At 48.8% G+C, this 17,500-nt stretch overlaps 3 protein-coding genes across 4 annotated transcripts in view; 2 read left to right on the top strand and 1 right to left on the bottom strand.

Moving 5' to 3' along the window:
- Window positions 1-776: 776 nt before the first annotated feature.
- Window positions 777-4,030, top strand: LOC125954917 (neuropeptide Y receptor type 2-like). 2 transcript variants are annotated; one of them, XM_049685597.1, is made up of 7 exons: window positions 777-924; window positions 2,233-2,378; window positions 2,465-2,768; window positions 2,844-3,274; window positions 3,415-3,579; window positions 3,649-3,782; window positions 3,852-4,030. In XM_049685597.1, the coding sequence occupies exons 2-7, from the start codon at window positions 2,295-2,297 to the stop codon at window positions 3,934-3,936; spliced, it is 1,203 nt and encodes a 400-aa protein (XP_049541554.1). In that variant the 5' UTR covers window positions 777-924; window positions 2,233-2,294; the 3' UTR covers window positions 3,937-4,030. The 2 variants fall into 2 exon arrangements, with proteins under 2 accessions (XP_049541554.1, XP_049541553.1); XM_049685596.1 differs by having other exon boundaries at window positions 2,844-3,340.
- Window positions 4,031-7,191: 3,161 nt separating this feature from the next.
- Window positions 7,192-11,984, top strand: LOC125954915 (zinc transporter ZIP1-like). Its single transcript, XM_049685593.1, has 2 exons — window positions 7,192-9,747; window positions 11,475-11,984. Exons 1-2 carry the CDS (start codon window positions 8,517-8,519, stop codon window positions 11,558-11,560), a joined length of 1,317 nt encoding a protein of 438 aa, XP_049541550.1. The 5' UTR covers window positions 7,192-8,516; the 3' UTR covers window positions 11,561-11,984.
- A 332-nt stretch (window positions 11,985-12,316) lies between these two features.
- Window positions 12,317-17,500, bottom strand: part of LOC125953727 (E3 ubiquitin-protein ligase highwire) — a 26,731-nt gene continuing 21,547 nt past the window's right edge. Inside the window, exons 14-21 of the mRNA XM_049683479.1 lie at window positions 16,206-17,500; window positions 15,922-16,125; window positions 15,115-15,837; window positions 14,343-15,043; window positions 14,101-14,272; window positions 13,366-14,030; window positions 13,181-13,286; window positions 12,317-13,100 (exon numbers count right to left, since the gene is read on the bottom strand). The exon at window positions 16,206-17,500 is cut by the window's right edge and continues 1,471 nt beyond it. Coding sequence (XP_049539436.1) covers window positions 12,717-13,100; window positions 13,181-13,286; window positions 13,366-14,030; window positions 14,101-14,272; window positions 14,343-15,043; window positions 15,115-15,837; window positions 15,922-16,125; window positions 16,206-17,500 — 4,250 coding nt within the window. The 3' untranslated portion in view covers window positions 12,317-12,716. The remainder of the gene's footprint in view (window positions 13,101-13,180; window positions 13,287-13,365; window positions 14,031-14,100; window positions 14,273-14,342; window positions 15,044-15,114; window positions 15,838-15,921; window positions 16,126-16,205) is intronic.

The raw sequence follows: 17,500 nt of genomic DNA, 5'->3' as shown, positions 1-17,500 counted from the left end.
TTTCCGTTGATAAAACCGGTGGCCAACAAGACATTTCGCGATAATTCGATAAGTATCGATAAGCTCCATGCTGTGTAGTGTATTGGAAGATGAGGAGCGATGCTATCCGGAATAGGTGAAGGTATGTTGGCGCTCTGAAAATCGTGATAGCGGCCATTTAATAGTCCCATTAAAAGGAATACATCAATTCAAATTAACCATAAAACGTCGAATGGATAATGGATTCATAACACTCCTGACAACTTTTCAACACACTGATCAAACGTGGAACGCTCAAGAGGTCGTCCAAAAGCAACGTGTATCGCAAGCCGCAAGGCGTATCGGTTTCGGATAGGCCAACAGCAATGTTCCGCTGGGGCTGGAGTTTTTTAATTTGTCGAATAAATGGGCTACAATACGCTACTCAAGTTTAGCATGTTTCTTAGGAAACTGTTCAGGAGTTGCATTGCAAACGGATGCCCGATTGCTATGTTTGATCAACAGCATTCCAGTGGTTAATACGGAGATCGAAGTCAGGAGTAACTTTCCCACTCACCTATTCGCATACTTCCTCTGGCCTATAATTAGCTACTGTTTGTTTCCGTTGCTCGTCCACTACAGAACCACCGATTTTGCGGTGCGGGAGGGATGCCAAGCAAACATTATTTTATATGGAATACGTAAAACATGGAATCTTACCAGCCATCCGATATTCACTAGCGCCGCGCCACCTAGGACGTGCTGTGGAATCGTCTCCGGTGGCCAGTCGGTTTCGGTACGTGCACTTGCACGGAATCATTTCGGGAGTATCCTAGGTTCCGGGATCCGGTCGTGACCATGTGCTGTGACTGTTGAGTGCTACGTACTCTACAAAAATACGACCAGAAACTGTTATGGGCATTTTAGTACCAAGAAAGTGATTAACAAACCTGCAACGGAATTCAGGTACGTTGGCCTAGCGGTGATGATGTAGCTGATAGTCGAAGGATTGCAATCGAATGAGATGAGATCAACGATCTGAAACTGTGTAGCCGATCCTTTTGGGGATAAGTTTGTTCTGTAATGTAGCTGCTGTTGTTGTTGTAATGAATCGGACAGTAACACTTACTACTAAAGCGGTCTTCATATTTAGAAACTCTAAACGAATCTCGAATATGTCTTCGAAAGATGCACTCATTTTGCTGTTCACCGACATTCGATGGTTACCTGATGAACAGAGGCTTAGCCAACTATGCCATCTTAAACTTTAGGTTACTTAAAGTGCCACTCGTTTTTTTCACTTCAATTAACAGAATTGAATTAATATGTTTTGACGCACATTGGCACCCCATTTGGAAACAATTTGGTTTAAAAATACCAATGACTCAGCATCCATTTAGCAGTTGTTATTTACTAGATCTGTCCCACAAAGCCAACTAACTAGCGCAGTGACGGGAAATGGAAGCACCTGGTTCCGATCGACCCGTTTTTCTCACCTGCAAATGGCGTTTCCCTTTTTACAGCGAAGCCTGCACCAGCGTGTAGCGCTGTGCGGCGGTTTTTAGACCCATCCAAAACCATGACCAGGCAACAGATCTGTTTTCCCATATCAATCAACAATAAAGCTAAAAGTAATCGCTTTGAAAACCACAACTCTTGATCATGGGATGTAAATCCGCGTGTTAATGTCTGCATCGAAGCCGTAGCCATTCGTTCGGCCGTAGCGATCATTGGCGTGTAGGGTGTAGCGGTTGTTGTTTGCTTTAGATTGAAATATTGTGTGAGCAAAACGACATAATATTCAGCGAGCAGGTCCATCGGCTACCGTAATTGCCAGATGGCTGGTGCCAGAGAAAGATTTTTATCTAATTTATCCCGCGCGTTATTTCATAAGCATACAGCAGGAGATTTTTAGACTCAGGTGATCTTATTTATAATAGCATTCAGTTTTCTAGAGCAACTACATAAAGACAAAGGACATTTGTTTGCAAACTAATCTTTGAATAGCTAACAACTGATATTCTACCTGGCACACGGTACTCCATTAACAAATTGCAGTATTATGCGTGTTTACCATAGCCTGCAAGGCCGTTGGATGGTTTAAACCATTGAAGATATACCTACTGCACCATCTCGTAACGAAAATAAACCATTTACAGTTCTTCCCGTTGCTCTTTCAGTACGGTGGCTAGTGGAGTACTATCTCAAGCATCTCAGCTGTTTACCCAACCTCACCATACCACTCCATTATACTTATTTATTATTTTACTCTAGGTCAATATTAGCCGGACAGCAGATTACTCACTATCATCATCATAATCATCATCGCCATCATCATGAAAACTGGATTTCAGTTTGTTCCGGAGAATAAACCCATACGCTTCTTACCAGCGACACGCGTCTTCTGGGCATCACCCATGGTTTGTTGCACCAAAAGGGGCAAACGTCTGCCACGTGTACTATCTACTCACACGAATGATTGTCTCTCCTCTCCTCGCGCATCCAGATCAACACTTCACTGCACAACTATCCGCTGGAGATCTGGACCACGATCCCGGAGAACGAGCTGATCCTACGCCTGTGTCTGTTCGTGCCAGTCATACTATTCGGGTTGCTCGGCAATGGGATCCTGCTGGAGGTGATCTTCACGAACCGCACGCTGCGCACACCGAGCCATCTGCTGATCGCGAACCTGGTCGTCACCGATTTCCTGACGCTGCTCGTGCGCCCCATTTTCTTTATGACCCACGATTTCTTCCAAAACTATCTGCTCGGTCCGGTCGGTTGCAAGATGGAAGGTTTGATTGAAGGTTCGTTTCATGCGTTTTGCTGATCTGATGAAGCTTCCCTGATGCTGATCCTGGCTGTCGCGCTTTATCCGGCAGGTGGGCTATTGGTCACCTCCGTTCTGAGCATGTGCGTGATCAGCTACGACCGTCTGTCGGCGGTGGTGCTTTCGTCGGGCAGTCGCCTGAAGGGACGTGGAACTGCGGCAGCGATTGCGTTTTGTTGGATTGCCGGATTTACCATCTCGGTGCCGCTGTCCCTGTATCGTCACTTCAAGATCCGCCAGTGGCACGACTGGATCGAGATGTACTGTCAGGAGGAGCACGCACTACTCGCCACCTACTGGAACTTTCTCATCGCGATGCTCGTCTGGTTTCCGCTCGGCATTATGCTGATCGCCTATACGCTCATCATCCTGAAGCTGGACCGCTACGAACGGAATGCCTTACGGCGTCAGCATCCGATGGTGGTGCGGTACAAGAGCCGAGTGGCCAAAACACTCTACATTGTCCTGATCGGATTCATTATGGTGCGTATCCCGTACACCATCATGGTGTTGCTGTATTACGATGTTGAAAACTTTGAAAACAATGAGGTACGCTTGCGGGGGAATAGTGCGAGGGGATAGTTGTTCATTCCGTTGACCTCCGGTTGTCCTCCATTTTACAGTATAGCGAATCGTTCGTGTTTGCCTGGTGGCTAACGAAGGTAGCGTTTATGCTACTGAATGCGGCCATCAATCCCCTCGTATATGGGCTGACGAACAAGACATTCAAGAAGGCGCTCCGAGGATCGCGAGTTTTGCAGTTTCTCTGTCGTCTACCATCGGAACCGGTACGCTCGATTGTGAGGATCGGATCGTTTCGACAGAAAACAGGATCAAGCAATTTATTTTTTCCGCAGGAATCGTCCCCAAATGCTCCTCTGCGGCCCATCTGTTGCTTCTGCTGCTGCCGGGACGATGGACAATCCAATGATGTGGAACAGTCTTCGCAGGAGGATAAGATTGTATTCAGATCGAAATTTCCTCGAGTGAGGTTAGTGGAATTACTAAAGCTTGGGCCTATTTGTCTCGCAATAAGGTATTCTCTCTCTCTCTCTTGTAGCAAACGATTCCGGGCCACATGGCTGAACTCTACTTTTAAAGCTAGACAACCCAAGTCCGACTCTACTGATGCCGATAAATCTTAGCCGCGTATCTGTAAAGCGATATAATCTGTCATTATTTTCGAGTGTATCGTGATGGCCAATCTGTAAAATATATACCTTATGAAAAACCTGTACACGAATGATACAATAAATAAATCCTTGTTACTGTGGTCGATCTGGATTGGAAGGTGTTACTGTGGCGCAATAATCTTTTCGTGGTTCAAAAGGAACGGTTGCTTCTACGGTACATTAAGGTGAGTAGTTTCGCCTTTACATTTACTCGTGATAGTCATAGCATAAGCATCGGTAGAACGCAAATTCAAACATACTGCGGGACTCGGATGCTGTTTTTTAAATCAGTTTGCATGAGCTACGATTATACGTGTATCGTTTTAGATGAGCAATTAGAATGGTAGCAGATTATGATGGAATGCTAGACAATGTCCGTGAGCATGGATTTAGGGGAATCCCAGCAGAATGATACAGATGCAATGGCAAGCCGGATAAATACTATCGAACGCGATGAAAACGATTCCTTATCATATGTCCTTATCCTTATCGGATAGCACGTTGGCTCGGGAGATTGCCGTACAACTTTGAAGTAATTTTGGCAGGTTCGCGTTGCGTATCAGCTGCAGGTGTGAGCGTTGATAAGGGACGGTTCATGTTTATCAGTGATTCAGTTTTATTCCATCAGCGAACGTAACAGCATCGTATCCTCATACCTTTACTGTACCAACAAAAACAGCCCATTTTGATCATCAAGTTAAGTGCATTCACAATCGAGAAGAAATGAGTGTAATGGCTCCATTGGAAAGTGAAACTCACATCAATTTGCTTCCGGAAGAGGTGTGCAAGAAGAAGGAATTAACCGGAACAGTAACCGGAACCCCACTAATTTCGTTTACTATTCTATCGTAGGTGCTCTGCATAATTTTCGACCTTCTGAATCTGACGAACGTGAAACAAGCGTCCCTCGTATGTCGGAAATGGCACGATACCATCTTCTGCAGTGCCTACATAAATAGATTTAAATTTGAAATTAACTCACGTATCAATGAACAGCTCATCCAAAACCTGCTTACCTGCAATCCTAAGATGGGACCATGTGGATGTAACCCAGGCCGCTTACTAGCCCAACGGGATAAAAATGAACTCGATAGGATGGGTCAAAGTTTCATAAAGAATATGACGGATGTTGTGAATCATACGGAACGCTGCTATAGGAAAATGCGCCTATACCAAGACAAATACGTGATTGATGGCTTTCCGTCATTATGGAGATCACTTCACCCGAATGTGACGGAACATATCTACTCGCTGGAGCTTGATTTTATTAATGCCGCATCTGCCTTTCCTGCAATTGTCGATGGGATAATGTTGATGCCGAATCTGCGGTCGTTATCGTTATACAATACGAATTTTAATGAAACCAATGGTATGCTACACAGCTCTTCTGTGCAGCACCTGAAGATCATCTGTGGCTATGGAATACCATTTGACATGCCGGAATTGCAATCGTTTGAAGGGCGACTATGCGCACTTAAACAACCGGATGATATCACTCACCCGTTGCTGCTTCCCAAACTGAAACACCTCAAGCTTCATTCATACAACCAAATTATGTGCTGTGAATCCTGGCCATCTATCCGCCGTCGATTGGTGGCTGTGGAAACGTTGGAACTGCAGGGATTTGTCCGCGGAAATGATTTCATTACATTATGCGATGCGTTCACCTCGCTCAAGAAACTGTACATACAATCGGTCCTGAACGAAACTGATTTGAAGCTTCTTCATCAATTAAAATCACGCAAGGAGCGTAGCGTGTCCGTACAATGTGATGTTGATTTTTCCAAACATACACAACTAGAAGAGCTGGATCTAGGAAGGAATGTTTTTTGGAACGCTACCAGTGCAATCTGCCTTCCTCAGTCGATCAGATGTCTTACCATGCCTATCAGGAAAGATAGTGAAGATAACGTTTTGCAGAGTATTGCCGGCTCTTTGGCGCATTTACAAAAGCTGCGTTTGAATTACCCAAACATAGGATACAATGCAGTAACTAAGCGCACACTAAAATCCCTTCGTTATTTTAAGCAGCTAAAGGAGCTGGAATTCGTTGATGCAAAATTCACAGAACTGCCATTCCTTGACATCAGAGCTCCGATGCATCAATTGCGTACATTACGGTTCGTTCGGTGTCGATTGGATCGTACACACCTTCAAAGTAAAATACAGGAACTGTTTCCTAATCTGCAACACTGTGAGTATATCTCACGATAAACGTTACATCATATCTGCTTAATCAGGATAGTTCGGCCGACCATTAATAAATAGATGTTGGGAAAATGTGCCAACTGACTATGGTACGCATGTGAAACTAACATAACTGTAAATGAAATAAAATCACATTCTAAAAAATCGACGAACTTAAATAATCGTTTCATTGAACTCCGTTCGGATTAAAGATTTTGATGATCGCTAGTAAAAGTGTCTATTTACTGGCAATGGTGTTTTGTAGAGTACGATTTATGCTGTGTCTTGATTAAGTCTAAACCGTACTGTCGGCATCGTTGAACACATAAACACATACTACTACTGCTGGACTTCGATAGCCGTTCTAGCGCATCTTCGCGTACTATCGTATCATTTTAGTTTATTTCCACATTCTCAACAATGTGCGTGAGCATAGATTATGAGGTATCCGACCATAGTGGTGCATGTGCAAGGGCCAACCGTATGAAGTAGTATCGAACACGTTGGAAACGATTCCTTATCACATGGTGGATATCATGGTGGAATTTGTTAGTGATATTATTTTATATCTTGGTCGTTGTCGTGATCAGAGTGTGTTACTGCGAAAGTGTTCTATTCGTACAGCAGCAAAAACATTTCCAACGGATTAAAGGCTCAGACGCGTATGCAAAAGGGACCTCGTAGTTCGTAACCGTGTAGCTAGCTCACAAATAGGAAAGTATCATACTTGGATTCAATCCAAAAAAGAATATCATATGCGAAAACCAGCAATTCCAGGATACTCAAATGTTTTTTTTTTTCCTCCACTGGTCGAATAGAATCCAGTAAGCCATGCGCTGCGTTACGCTGGCATGTGCGCGCGCTGTTGCTGCTGCTGGAATCTCACCGGAATGTGTGTGACACAAATCGTGCGGAGGTGCACAGAGCGGAGGTGTGACAATAAATGAACGAATGAAAAAACTCAAAACTAGCAGAGGGGATGATTCGCCCGCAACGGAGGGGGCGACGGCAGCAGCAGCTACTGATCGCATCAGTAGCTGCTGGGGCGCGAGCACGTACACGATCTGTATCTCGCGTGACAGACGCGGCAGCACACGCGGTGGCAGGAAGGTGGTACGCCGTTGGCGGCTGGCGCAAAGATAATATAATAATCTATTTAATAATTCCCGCTCGACCGACGACCACGGTCACTGTGTTGGCTTCCACCGCAGGTTTTGCATGTCAGTAGCGAGCTCCGGATCCGCACTGTTTGGAACATCGCATCTTTGGACTTGGATCAGCGGAAACGATCAGGCAGGACGAAACAGCAGCGAACAAAGGACGAAAGCCGGACGAAGGAGCTACAGCTACAGCAGACGGTGGACGTTAAACAGCGACTCAACGGTGGTCTCTACTGCGTCCTGGATGGTGAATCCTCTGGTCTCATTAGGTTAGGCACATCACCGACCATTTAGGAGAACAATCAAGCGCGATTAGCGACAATTAAGTGGGCGACCAGGTGTTAGGATCTAGCCAAGAGTCTCGCAAAGCGCGTTCATTCGGAACGGATCGGAAATACGAGAGCTCCACGGGTAAAGCGCCACACAGAAGGCAGAGCGCACGAGAGAGAGAAAGAGAGAACGTCGTCCCCTCGGTGGCCAAGGTGTGATAAGACCGGCAATCGGAGAGCACGATCGCCGAATCTATGCGCGTCTCGCTAGTAGTACGATAGATAAACCATCACCTGCGCCGATGCTCCGGTCAGTCACGAATCGAGGCCTCGCGGGTATTGCCACACATTAGCGACACTTCGAAATAGGTTACACGTGCGTGCGTGCGTGCGTGCGCGTTAGAGTGTGCTCGTGTGTCGTCTGGTTGACATTTTATCAGCCTTTTGTGAAGCACCAAAGTTAGGCTCTAGATGCGATCAGGTGAAAAAACAGGAGAAGTTAAGTAAGCAGTCTAGGAACCGCGCTGCCTTCCATAACCAAAGAGTGAGAGTGATCTTGAGCAGAGTGTTGGTGTGTATGTGCGTGTGTGTGTCGTAGGGTTTTTTAGCAGATTCTTAATTTCAAATTAGGGCCCCCAGATGAGAGACAGCATCGCATCACGGTAGGTGACAAGAGAAACGATCAATAAGGCTCGTGCGAGCCCCTAGAGCATCAGCAGGTTGAAAGCAGTGTAAGATTACGCGTGTGCGCGCGCGCTTGTGTGTGTGTGTTAGGCAGGTCGCGATCATCGCTCTGCTGCTTGGATAACATCGCCGAGACGACGAGATAACACGGGTGGATCGATCCCGTGTGGAGTGGATCGCCGCCACAGCGCTAAAGAGCCTGTCCAAAGTTCACGCGCCGCACCGCATTTGAGCGAGAGCAACACGAGTAAAAATGCAAATCCTACCCACGGACTCGTTGCTGACGATGGCGCTACTGGATGAAGGTGCAAATGCGACGCAACAGCTCGGCCTGAGCGCACTGCGGCCACGGCAGACGGGAGGTGCCGATGACGATACACCGACGATAGCCAAAGTGACCTCCATGGTGGTACTGTTCAGCGTCAGCATGGTCTGTGGCCTCGTACCATTCAAACTGGTCCGGTGGTTCAACATCAACCCCACTTCCCCGTCCGGTGGTACGCACCTTTTTCTCATCCGATTGCTGCTGTCGTTCGGTGGCGGTGCCCTACTCAGCACCACCTTTCTGCATCTGCTGCCCGAGATTAACCACTCGATAGCGGCCCTCCAGGATACGGGTGCATTGCCACAGCCGGAAGATCTACCTTTCCCGCTCGGAGAGTTCCTACTGACCAGTGGCTTCTTCATGATCTACCTACTCGAAGAGATCGTACACTGGTGGATGCATCGACGATCGGCAAGGGCACGCCGGGGTACCAAAGGCACGGCCAGTGCCACCAACAGCAAGACGCATCTGCACACCAACGACACGATGATGGCCGAATCGAAGCAATCGCATGCTCACGGTCATTCACACCTACCGGTGGGCAACGTGACGGCCGTCTACCCGATAACCGATGTCGATGGAACACAGATCGTACCGGAAGCGGGCACCGGTACCGATACCACCGTGGCATCCGCCAGTTCCAGCTCGCTCCGTGGACTGCTTATCGTGCTGGCTCTCTCGATTCACGAGCTGTTCGAGGGACTGGCCGTCGGTCTCGAACGATCGCCGTCGGCCGTCTGGTTGCTGTTCGGTGCTGTGGCCTCACACAAGTTCGTCATTGCGTTCTGCGTTGCATTCGAGCTGCTAGTGGCCGCCGTACGGTTCCGTGTGGCCGTTGCTTACATCTTCGTTTACTCGGTGGTCAGCCCGCTCGGTATTGGCATCGGGATTGCGCTCAGCTCGGTCGGTACCGATACCAACCAGACGATCGAGGTCGTCTCGGTGATACTGCAGGGGCTGGCCAGCGGTACGCTGCTGTACGTCATCTTCTTCGAGATATTGGCCAAAGATTCCGGCCACAGCCACGGTGGTGGTAATGGCGAGAAAACGGAACAGCAAGAGGACCACGGAGGTTACAATCAGCCCTCGACGAACGGGCTGTGGCAGTTCTTTGCCGTTCTGGTCGGTTTCGGTCTGCTGTTTGGTATTATGGTTGCAAGTGAGTAGCAAACCCCCGGGGAACGGTCTTTCTCAGCTATCAGAAATCCTTGAATGAAAATCATAAGTGTTAAAAACTATCAAACCGCAAAAACACTGTTCAACTACAGGGCACATTAGATTGTAGGTCAGTTACAGTCGTTGCCATACACAGCAGGGTACAGTATTAGTAAATTAATGTTTTAGTAAACTATTTTCTTACAATAAATAGATGAACAACAAAAGCCAAAAAGTACCACTCCTGCGGTGTCAAGTTGAGAATGGTACAGCACGCTTCCGTGCCTTTATCGTTCATCCTGCAACAATGTTAGCTCGATTGCGATGACCCCAAAAAAAGCTTTGAGGTGCAACAGCGATAAGAATGGTGTAAAAAAAGGGTAGGGGCATCCTTGTCATGAGATGCACTTTATGCCCGCAGTTGCCCTAAATATGTTTTATGATGGAATGATGTACTGTGTTCTCTTTCCGAAGTTGATATCCCGTATTAATGATATTAATTTCCCGTATTAATTCCCGTTTTAATGATATTCAAGCACACTCGTCGGTATGGTACCTCTAGGACTGACGATTTGTGAGATGCATCTAATGTCTAGATTATAAGCAGACCGACAATTTAGAAATGATTCGTCGTGCTGCTATCTACACCTTCAGGCCAGACCTAACGTTACACAGGAATTCGAGCTCAATTGAAATGGCAATTGGCTTAAGAACTAACGACTGTTTCGAGAGCTGTATGATGGGTAAAGTGTGTAAATACCCTTCCAGGGGATCCACCGAATGTGGGGCATGTATACATAAATTTGACTGCAATGGTGTTCCTCTTAGCAGACGCACTTGTGCAAACACCTGCAAATGAATAAACTAATTTTTCAAAGAGCCAACCTAACCGATGACAAAACGTACAAAGCGGTGGCGTCAGCAACAACTCTGGGACTCGTGATGAGGCGTGCGAGCAGGAATTAACCTGTCGAGTGGTCCTCACCAGTCCTCTCGCTGGAATGAGATAATTATAGTTCGCGTAATTAGACACGGATTGTGGCTGGAGACATTAATCGTCCGGAGCTTAGCAAATGAAGCCGCCCAAAGACCACTAAGGGGACCACTGGACTTATGGGATGTCGGGAGTAGTATTAGCTTTTAAGTTGCAGCTGACGTAACGTCACCCTCTCCGTTATCACGCGCCGTTACTCGATCAGTCAATCAGTCGGAAGCGGGCTTTCTACAGTCGGAACGAGTTCAATCAGCCGCCCAGACAGAACCACGCCACGTTAAACGCCCGTGAGCCATATCACCCCCGGTAACAACGGCTGACCGAGCAGTCGGCATCGCCGTTAAGATAACACTCCTTCCCCTTTCCCGTGCAATAAACGCGAAGGAATGTATCAGCCATTGGGAGCTTTGTAGTGATCGTTCAATTTGGAGTGTTATCACTCGCCGTTAAAACAATGCACGTTGTGCTTATCACAAGGCGCTTACGGGGGATCGTCCGTTATAACGGCAGAGGGGGGAATCCCCCTTGTAAACGGACATCGGAGTAAATACATTGTTCGAAGCCAATAAGAAACCGATTAGATGCCGTCTATTGCATGATTACAGAACCATTTCTTATCCGTAATCGATGGTTTACCTTGTACTACATTGTGGTTGTCACCGTGGTTAGGACGCAATTGATATTATGACCAATAACCAATGAGATTTTTTATGTTTCTTCTCTTTTCGCCGTTACAGCGGGTCACAGTCACGAGCATGGTCACAGCCACGGAGGCTCCGGTGAACACGATCACGATCACGACCACGACCACGATGATCACTGAAAACTACCAGCTACCGAACCCTTAGCTTAAGCAGCGAATACTTAATCTTTACATGATGGACGAAACTGAGCATCGTCGTGTTACAGTTGCATAGTACTCTACCGAAGAAGCGCGTACACTGACCAAGGATGATGGCGTACGCTGGCGATTCCTAGCAATAGTAGCAGCAGCAGCAGCCGCGTATAACGATCCAAAGAATGTGATAAAGTAAACAAAAAACTTACTCTATATTGCATGAGTTATTAAGAGGAACAGAACTCAATCGATGTAAACATGAATAGAGGAAGAGCTGAAGGGACGTAACTTACTTCGAATAGGATAGCGAGAGAAAGAGAGAAGGAAAGGATTTACTACGCGATCGCCCACATTTCTTACATTCCATAGATTGTAAAGCATTTAAATAAAACTAAACGATGTTTATGATAAGCCAACTCACCATCGTGTTGTTTTATTACCTTTACCACAGCTTGATTATTAGATACGGGGCTATTACTCTTATCTAGTTCTGCACGCCAGGGGACGGAAATATGGGATGTATAAAACGGCTTCCCTATCTCTTATGCAAATTTTCAGTTTGAAAACCTTAACAAGAGTCAAGTTTGACTATAACTTCGATGATACTAATAATTGCTGCATTCTGGAAGAGCTAAGCGGAAGAGTTAAATCTTCTGCTCTAATTTGTTTGCTGCACAGTACTGCGTTCCGTGTACCCTAGCAGAGCAACAGCAACAGTGATACTTCCCCTTTTAGTCACGACGGTGGCAGTAGTGTCTGCCATTCAAACATATTATTTTGTGAAATTAGTGTGCACAAAGAGCCGACAAATAAGCTTACACAATAACAAGGTAATATTTAAAAAAGATGAAATGCTGATTCAACTACCACTATTTGACTAGGAAGGACAATATCTTTCTTGTACAACTATTAGACTGTAAAACTCGTTTAATTATAGCCAATTGAAACTCTAAGATGGTCGATTGAGCGTGCTATTAGTGGAAAGCGTGCAGTTTCCTGCTTGGAAATCGTTAATTGTTTTACGATACGGGGTGAATTCTATGGTAGTAATACATCCTGTGTCCTCCATCACCAGTGTCGTGATACTCTGGTATGCAAGCTTACCACTAATGGGATTCACGCAGTTGCTTCCAGCGACCGATTAGAATGTCTGCGCATTCCGACAGATGCCACAACCCAACGCAAATTCTTCGCCCGTCGGTGGATGTACCACGTGCAGTGGACATTCTTCGCCCGTCAGCTGTGTTGCCTTCGGACCGGCGGGGCAACGCGGAAGCTTACCCTTCGGTAGGTTCGTCAATCGCTGGAAATCATCGTGGCACGTGTCGCAGAAGTGCGTCGTACCGAAGCAGAAAAACACGGCCACCGAGCAGCAGTAGCGGCACTTGTACTCGAGAAAGTCCATACCATGCTTCGGGCACATCTTGGCCTTCGATACATCGCTACAGCCACCGCACACCAGCTCCTGAGGGTTGAAGTTCTCACCTAGTTCCGCATCACACCGTGCCTCACCTCCATAGTATGCCTGTTGTTGAGAACAATCAGGAGCAGAGAGGATGAAATTAAAGGAATTGAATGATCGATCGATGGACAAGGATGACGTACCTTGCCACACTGACTGCAGACATAGTACGCATAGCGTTCCATCGCGTAGCGGGTTGGATCCGTCCCATCGGCCGTTACGGCTTTCGCTAATCCCTCGTACTCCAATCTGCAACAAAGATACCGCGATACGAAATATCGTAAAACCTATTGGCCACAGACTGCGGTAACTTTTCACCTGATCTTACCTCATCAATGCTTTACGCTTTACATCCTGCCGCAGCGCAACAATCGGTGCCAAGCACTGCTCGAGCGCTGGATGCTCGATATCAACCTTACAGATCGGACACTGTGCGAACCCGAAACTGATACGTGGTCCATTCCAACGGCGCATTAGCACCGTCTTGCAGCAATGGAAGTGGAACACGTGACCACATCGTAACTGTATCGATGGAGCCGTACCGAGCGTTTCGGTGAAGCAGATCATACACATGTCTTCACCATCTTGCGTCAACCGTGGCACTCCCGGTTCTACTGGACACTCGCCCTGACAGTTCGGTACAAGACAGGGAAGACACTGGGTTTCCCCGATGATGCCACCACACGCGTGACCACAGCGTGAGTGAACCTTCGTGCAGGAAACGGCTCCATACTCCTGACACTGCGCATCCGGACAGATGTTCCCGAGGGCCAACAGCCCGCTGCTACCCGTGGCACCACAGAACCGACACACACCGACACCGGTCGCCGTAACAGGAACCGCAGCACACCCGGCACTCGGATCGTGACCACGGAACTCGAGCATTCCCTTAAGCGTACGAGAGTCGACGACCGCCCACAGCCAGTACAGTTTCGCCCGTCCACAGCTTTCGTGTAGCTCCACCCGGATAGCATCCTGTTCTTCTTTGCAAACCTGGTGGGCGTAGAATGATCGATGATTAAACTTTGTTAGAGGCTCCGCTAAGCCTCCTAAGACAACTTACCGTACGATGGTGGCTTCTGGTGCGTCGGTTCAAATGCAGCACGCGATCGCAGTCGGCACAGAGCGAACCACAAAGCGCGCAGTTTAACACAGCAAACGTCACATCATCGTCATGGTTACTGCAAAGGGGTCGATTAGATTCCGACTGCCGATGCCACTGGTTCGTCGAGAGTCTGAACAATTTAAGAATACAGTTAGATATCAAGGTGGATAGGGGAAAATGGAACATGCGTTCATATTTACCGTTCGATCTGCTCCTTATCGATGACACACAGCGCCGCTAGAGCCAACCAGAGCGTCGCCGTTCGAATACAAGCATCGGCACTACGGCGGAAGTCCTCGTCCAGCTGGGTTACACTCAGCAAACAGCTGGCAACTGCCGCTCGGCTTACTGTGGCCCACCGTTCCGATAGCTTACCACTGGCCATATCACGCACCAGTGCGATAATACTTTCCGCCTGCTTACCAGCGATCGAACCCCGCATATACCACCGGTACCGCTGATGCCGATGGTTACCGCCGGTCCCACCGGCAGACGACGCACTGGAGCAATCAAACGGCGTTACACTAGCCAGACTAACTCCGGTAGTCGCAAGCGCGGAAGGAGCATTTTGGGCGGCTTGATGGGCATGACTGCCGGAACCATTTGCCGCACCACCGTTCTTCACCTTCACCTGTACCTGTAGCGATTTCGCTATCAGCGCTAACAGCACATCGAGAAGGGCTTCCGAATCGGAATCACTGTCCGAAACAGAACTGTTGTCCGTCGTCGCCTGGTGTAAGCTGTTGGATGGAAGCTCTGGAAGAATGCGACGAATAAGGGCCGTCACCTGGCGCTGTACCCGATCACTTCCGGTGTGTGCTAGCGAAAGCAGATCCTTCAGCAGATGGTGCTGCTGCGAGAGATAAGTACGGCCAACGGAACTTCCGGAAAGCGCCAGAACCTACACCGGAGAGAGAGCATGAGCGTGATCATTCAGAACGAAATCCAAACCTCGTTCTAACCGCAGCTTACCATGCTAAGCATTTCGAAGCAATAGGCATCGTTGTAGATCGTCGCCATGCTCGTTTCACCGTTCAGGGCTGCCTCCCAGGCATCACGAGCCTTAACCGTTTCGCGCTCGATCGCCTGCACGACATGCACGATGATCTGCTTCTGCAGGTGGCTTAGCTTCCGTCGGCTAAACAGTATCCCCACGGCATGTTCTCGCAAATCGTGAATTGATTCCGATAGCGACGGTAAAGGTGATAGCTCAGTGCCACAGGGTGGACCATCACCACCGGCACTGTTAGCACTGTTACCGATTGCCGTCCCCGGTGCTCCAACCATCAGCGTGGACGTTTCCTCCAGTAACTTTCCAAACACCTGGCCTGTTAACAACCGAAAAACGCGAAGCGTTTCCTGCTCACAGAGTCTCGACTGCACCTGACGTGGTGTCGGCGAGGGCAATGCCGGCACCGATGGATGTTGTACCTCTGAAGCTGCCAGATTCGTTCCTCGACTGCCGTACAGCTTCACCTGCCGGATACGGAGCGTCGCATCGGGACCGCGGATCTCCAGGCGATAGTGTCCCCCGCTGGGGCCACCACCGCTACCACACTGCACCGGAATCGTCTGCCAAGCACAGGCGGCCGGATCGATCTCAACAGTGCGCAGAAGTGATAGGTCTCCTGCAGATCCCGTGATCTGATGAGTGCTTTGTGATCCTCCGTAAAGCAGCAGAGATGTTACTTTGCACTGAAAGAGTAAGATTAGTATAACAATAAGGACGAGGGATTTACCAGGATACCATCGATTATGCCAACGTGCAACGCTACTTACCGCCACATCCCGGCTGTTATCAACATGGATCGCGATCATGGAAAGCTGACAACCGCTACCAGCGGCTGAGGTTCCTACGCGACCACCTGGCAGCAGCTCGATCGTTTTCGGTTTACCGCGATCCTCTTCGTCACTTTCCCAAAACGTTTCGGTCGAATTGTCCAACAGGGCGGGCGCTAGGGCCGGGCGAGACGAAACGGTCAACTGGAATAGAAAGAGAAGAAGTAGTTAGCTTATTCAACATCCCAATGTCCTTTATCAGACTAATTCTACTCCGTACGCACCTCATACGCGTCCGTAATGTCCTGGAACAGTTTCACCTCGATCGTACCGTCATCTCCAGTGATTGCATGGCTGTGACCGTGGCGTGACGTTTGTGCTTCCAGTGCCCGTTCCTCTTCCTCTTCCGATTTGGACAAAATCCGTGAGATGTTCCCGAACACATTCACCCGATGAAGAAACTGATGATCGGAGGGTACGAACCGCAAACCGAAGCACTGGACGGCGATCCTCTGTAGTGGTGAACCGAGCGGGAAATGAAGCGTAAGCTCCGACACCGTCGACAGGAAGGCATGGAGGGCCCGCGAGATGCCACGACCCAGCTGACCTTCGCAGCTTAAAGCCGGATGTTCGAGACCGCCGAGATCCGATTCGACGTCTATTGGATCCGCGTCCAGATCGGAGGGTGTCAGGGCCGATACGAACCACCACATGACATCGTGCAATCCGATCGGTTCCGTCAGTTGCCGTAGCAACCAATTGAATGCCTGCAGACTATACCGATGGCAGAGTGATCGTCGCAATTGACGTACCAACAGACGACGGAGTCGTTCCAGATTGTGGCGCTCCAGGATGAAGACCATTGCTGGCCGCCCAAGCAATCCAACGGTACTGCCTAGAATGGCATCCGCAGAGGATGACTGTTGCGTTCCTGCGTCGAGTGGAACCAACCGTCGTAGGTTCTCCGATGGATGGTTCAAGAGATTCGCTTCGGACCGTTCATCATCTCGTCGATGGCGGCGCCGCAACACTACCGAAGGTCCAATGGCACCTTGGCCCATGGAAACGCTACGATGGAACTTACCACCGGGTACCATCGGGAAGGCGGCAATGCCATCCGAACCGGAGCATCGTACCGCCGCTGACGCGGCCCCATTACCGCCCGATACCGTTGTCATCGAGGGTACCGTATCCGCGGTGTCCAAAAACGTACCAAGACAGGCGGGCCGTTCCGGTGGTGTGGGCCACTCGGAAGCATCCGTCGTCACCTCCGTCAGCGAACCCTCTCCGCTCACACCAGTCGTGGCCGCACTGCTACTGGTGCTGCTGGTGCTGCAAGCCGATTGCTCAACTGGTGCGAGATCGAGCAGAAAGAAGGCATTCTCCTTCATCATCGCAAACAGCTCCGACGGAAGTGTCGATCGTGATGGTTCCGATCGTCTATCACCGGCGGTACCGGTGAGGGTCTGGGCCTGCGATACCGGCAGCGGAACCGGTGTCGTGCCTTCGTATCGCTTCCGACACGCATCACACAGCAGATACCAGCTCGATACACCGTGACCGCCATCGCCACAGTCTC

This window comes from Anopheles darlingi, chromosome 3, assembly GCF_943734745.1.
Source record: "Anopheles darlingi chromosome 3, idAnoDarlMG_H_01, whole genome shotgun sequence".
NCBI classification, from domain to species: domain Eukaryota; kingdom Metazoa; phylum Arthropoda; class Insecta; order Diptera; family Culicidae; genus Anopheles; species Anopheles darlingi.
This window is presented reverse-complemented; position numbering and strand designations above follow the sequence as displayed.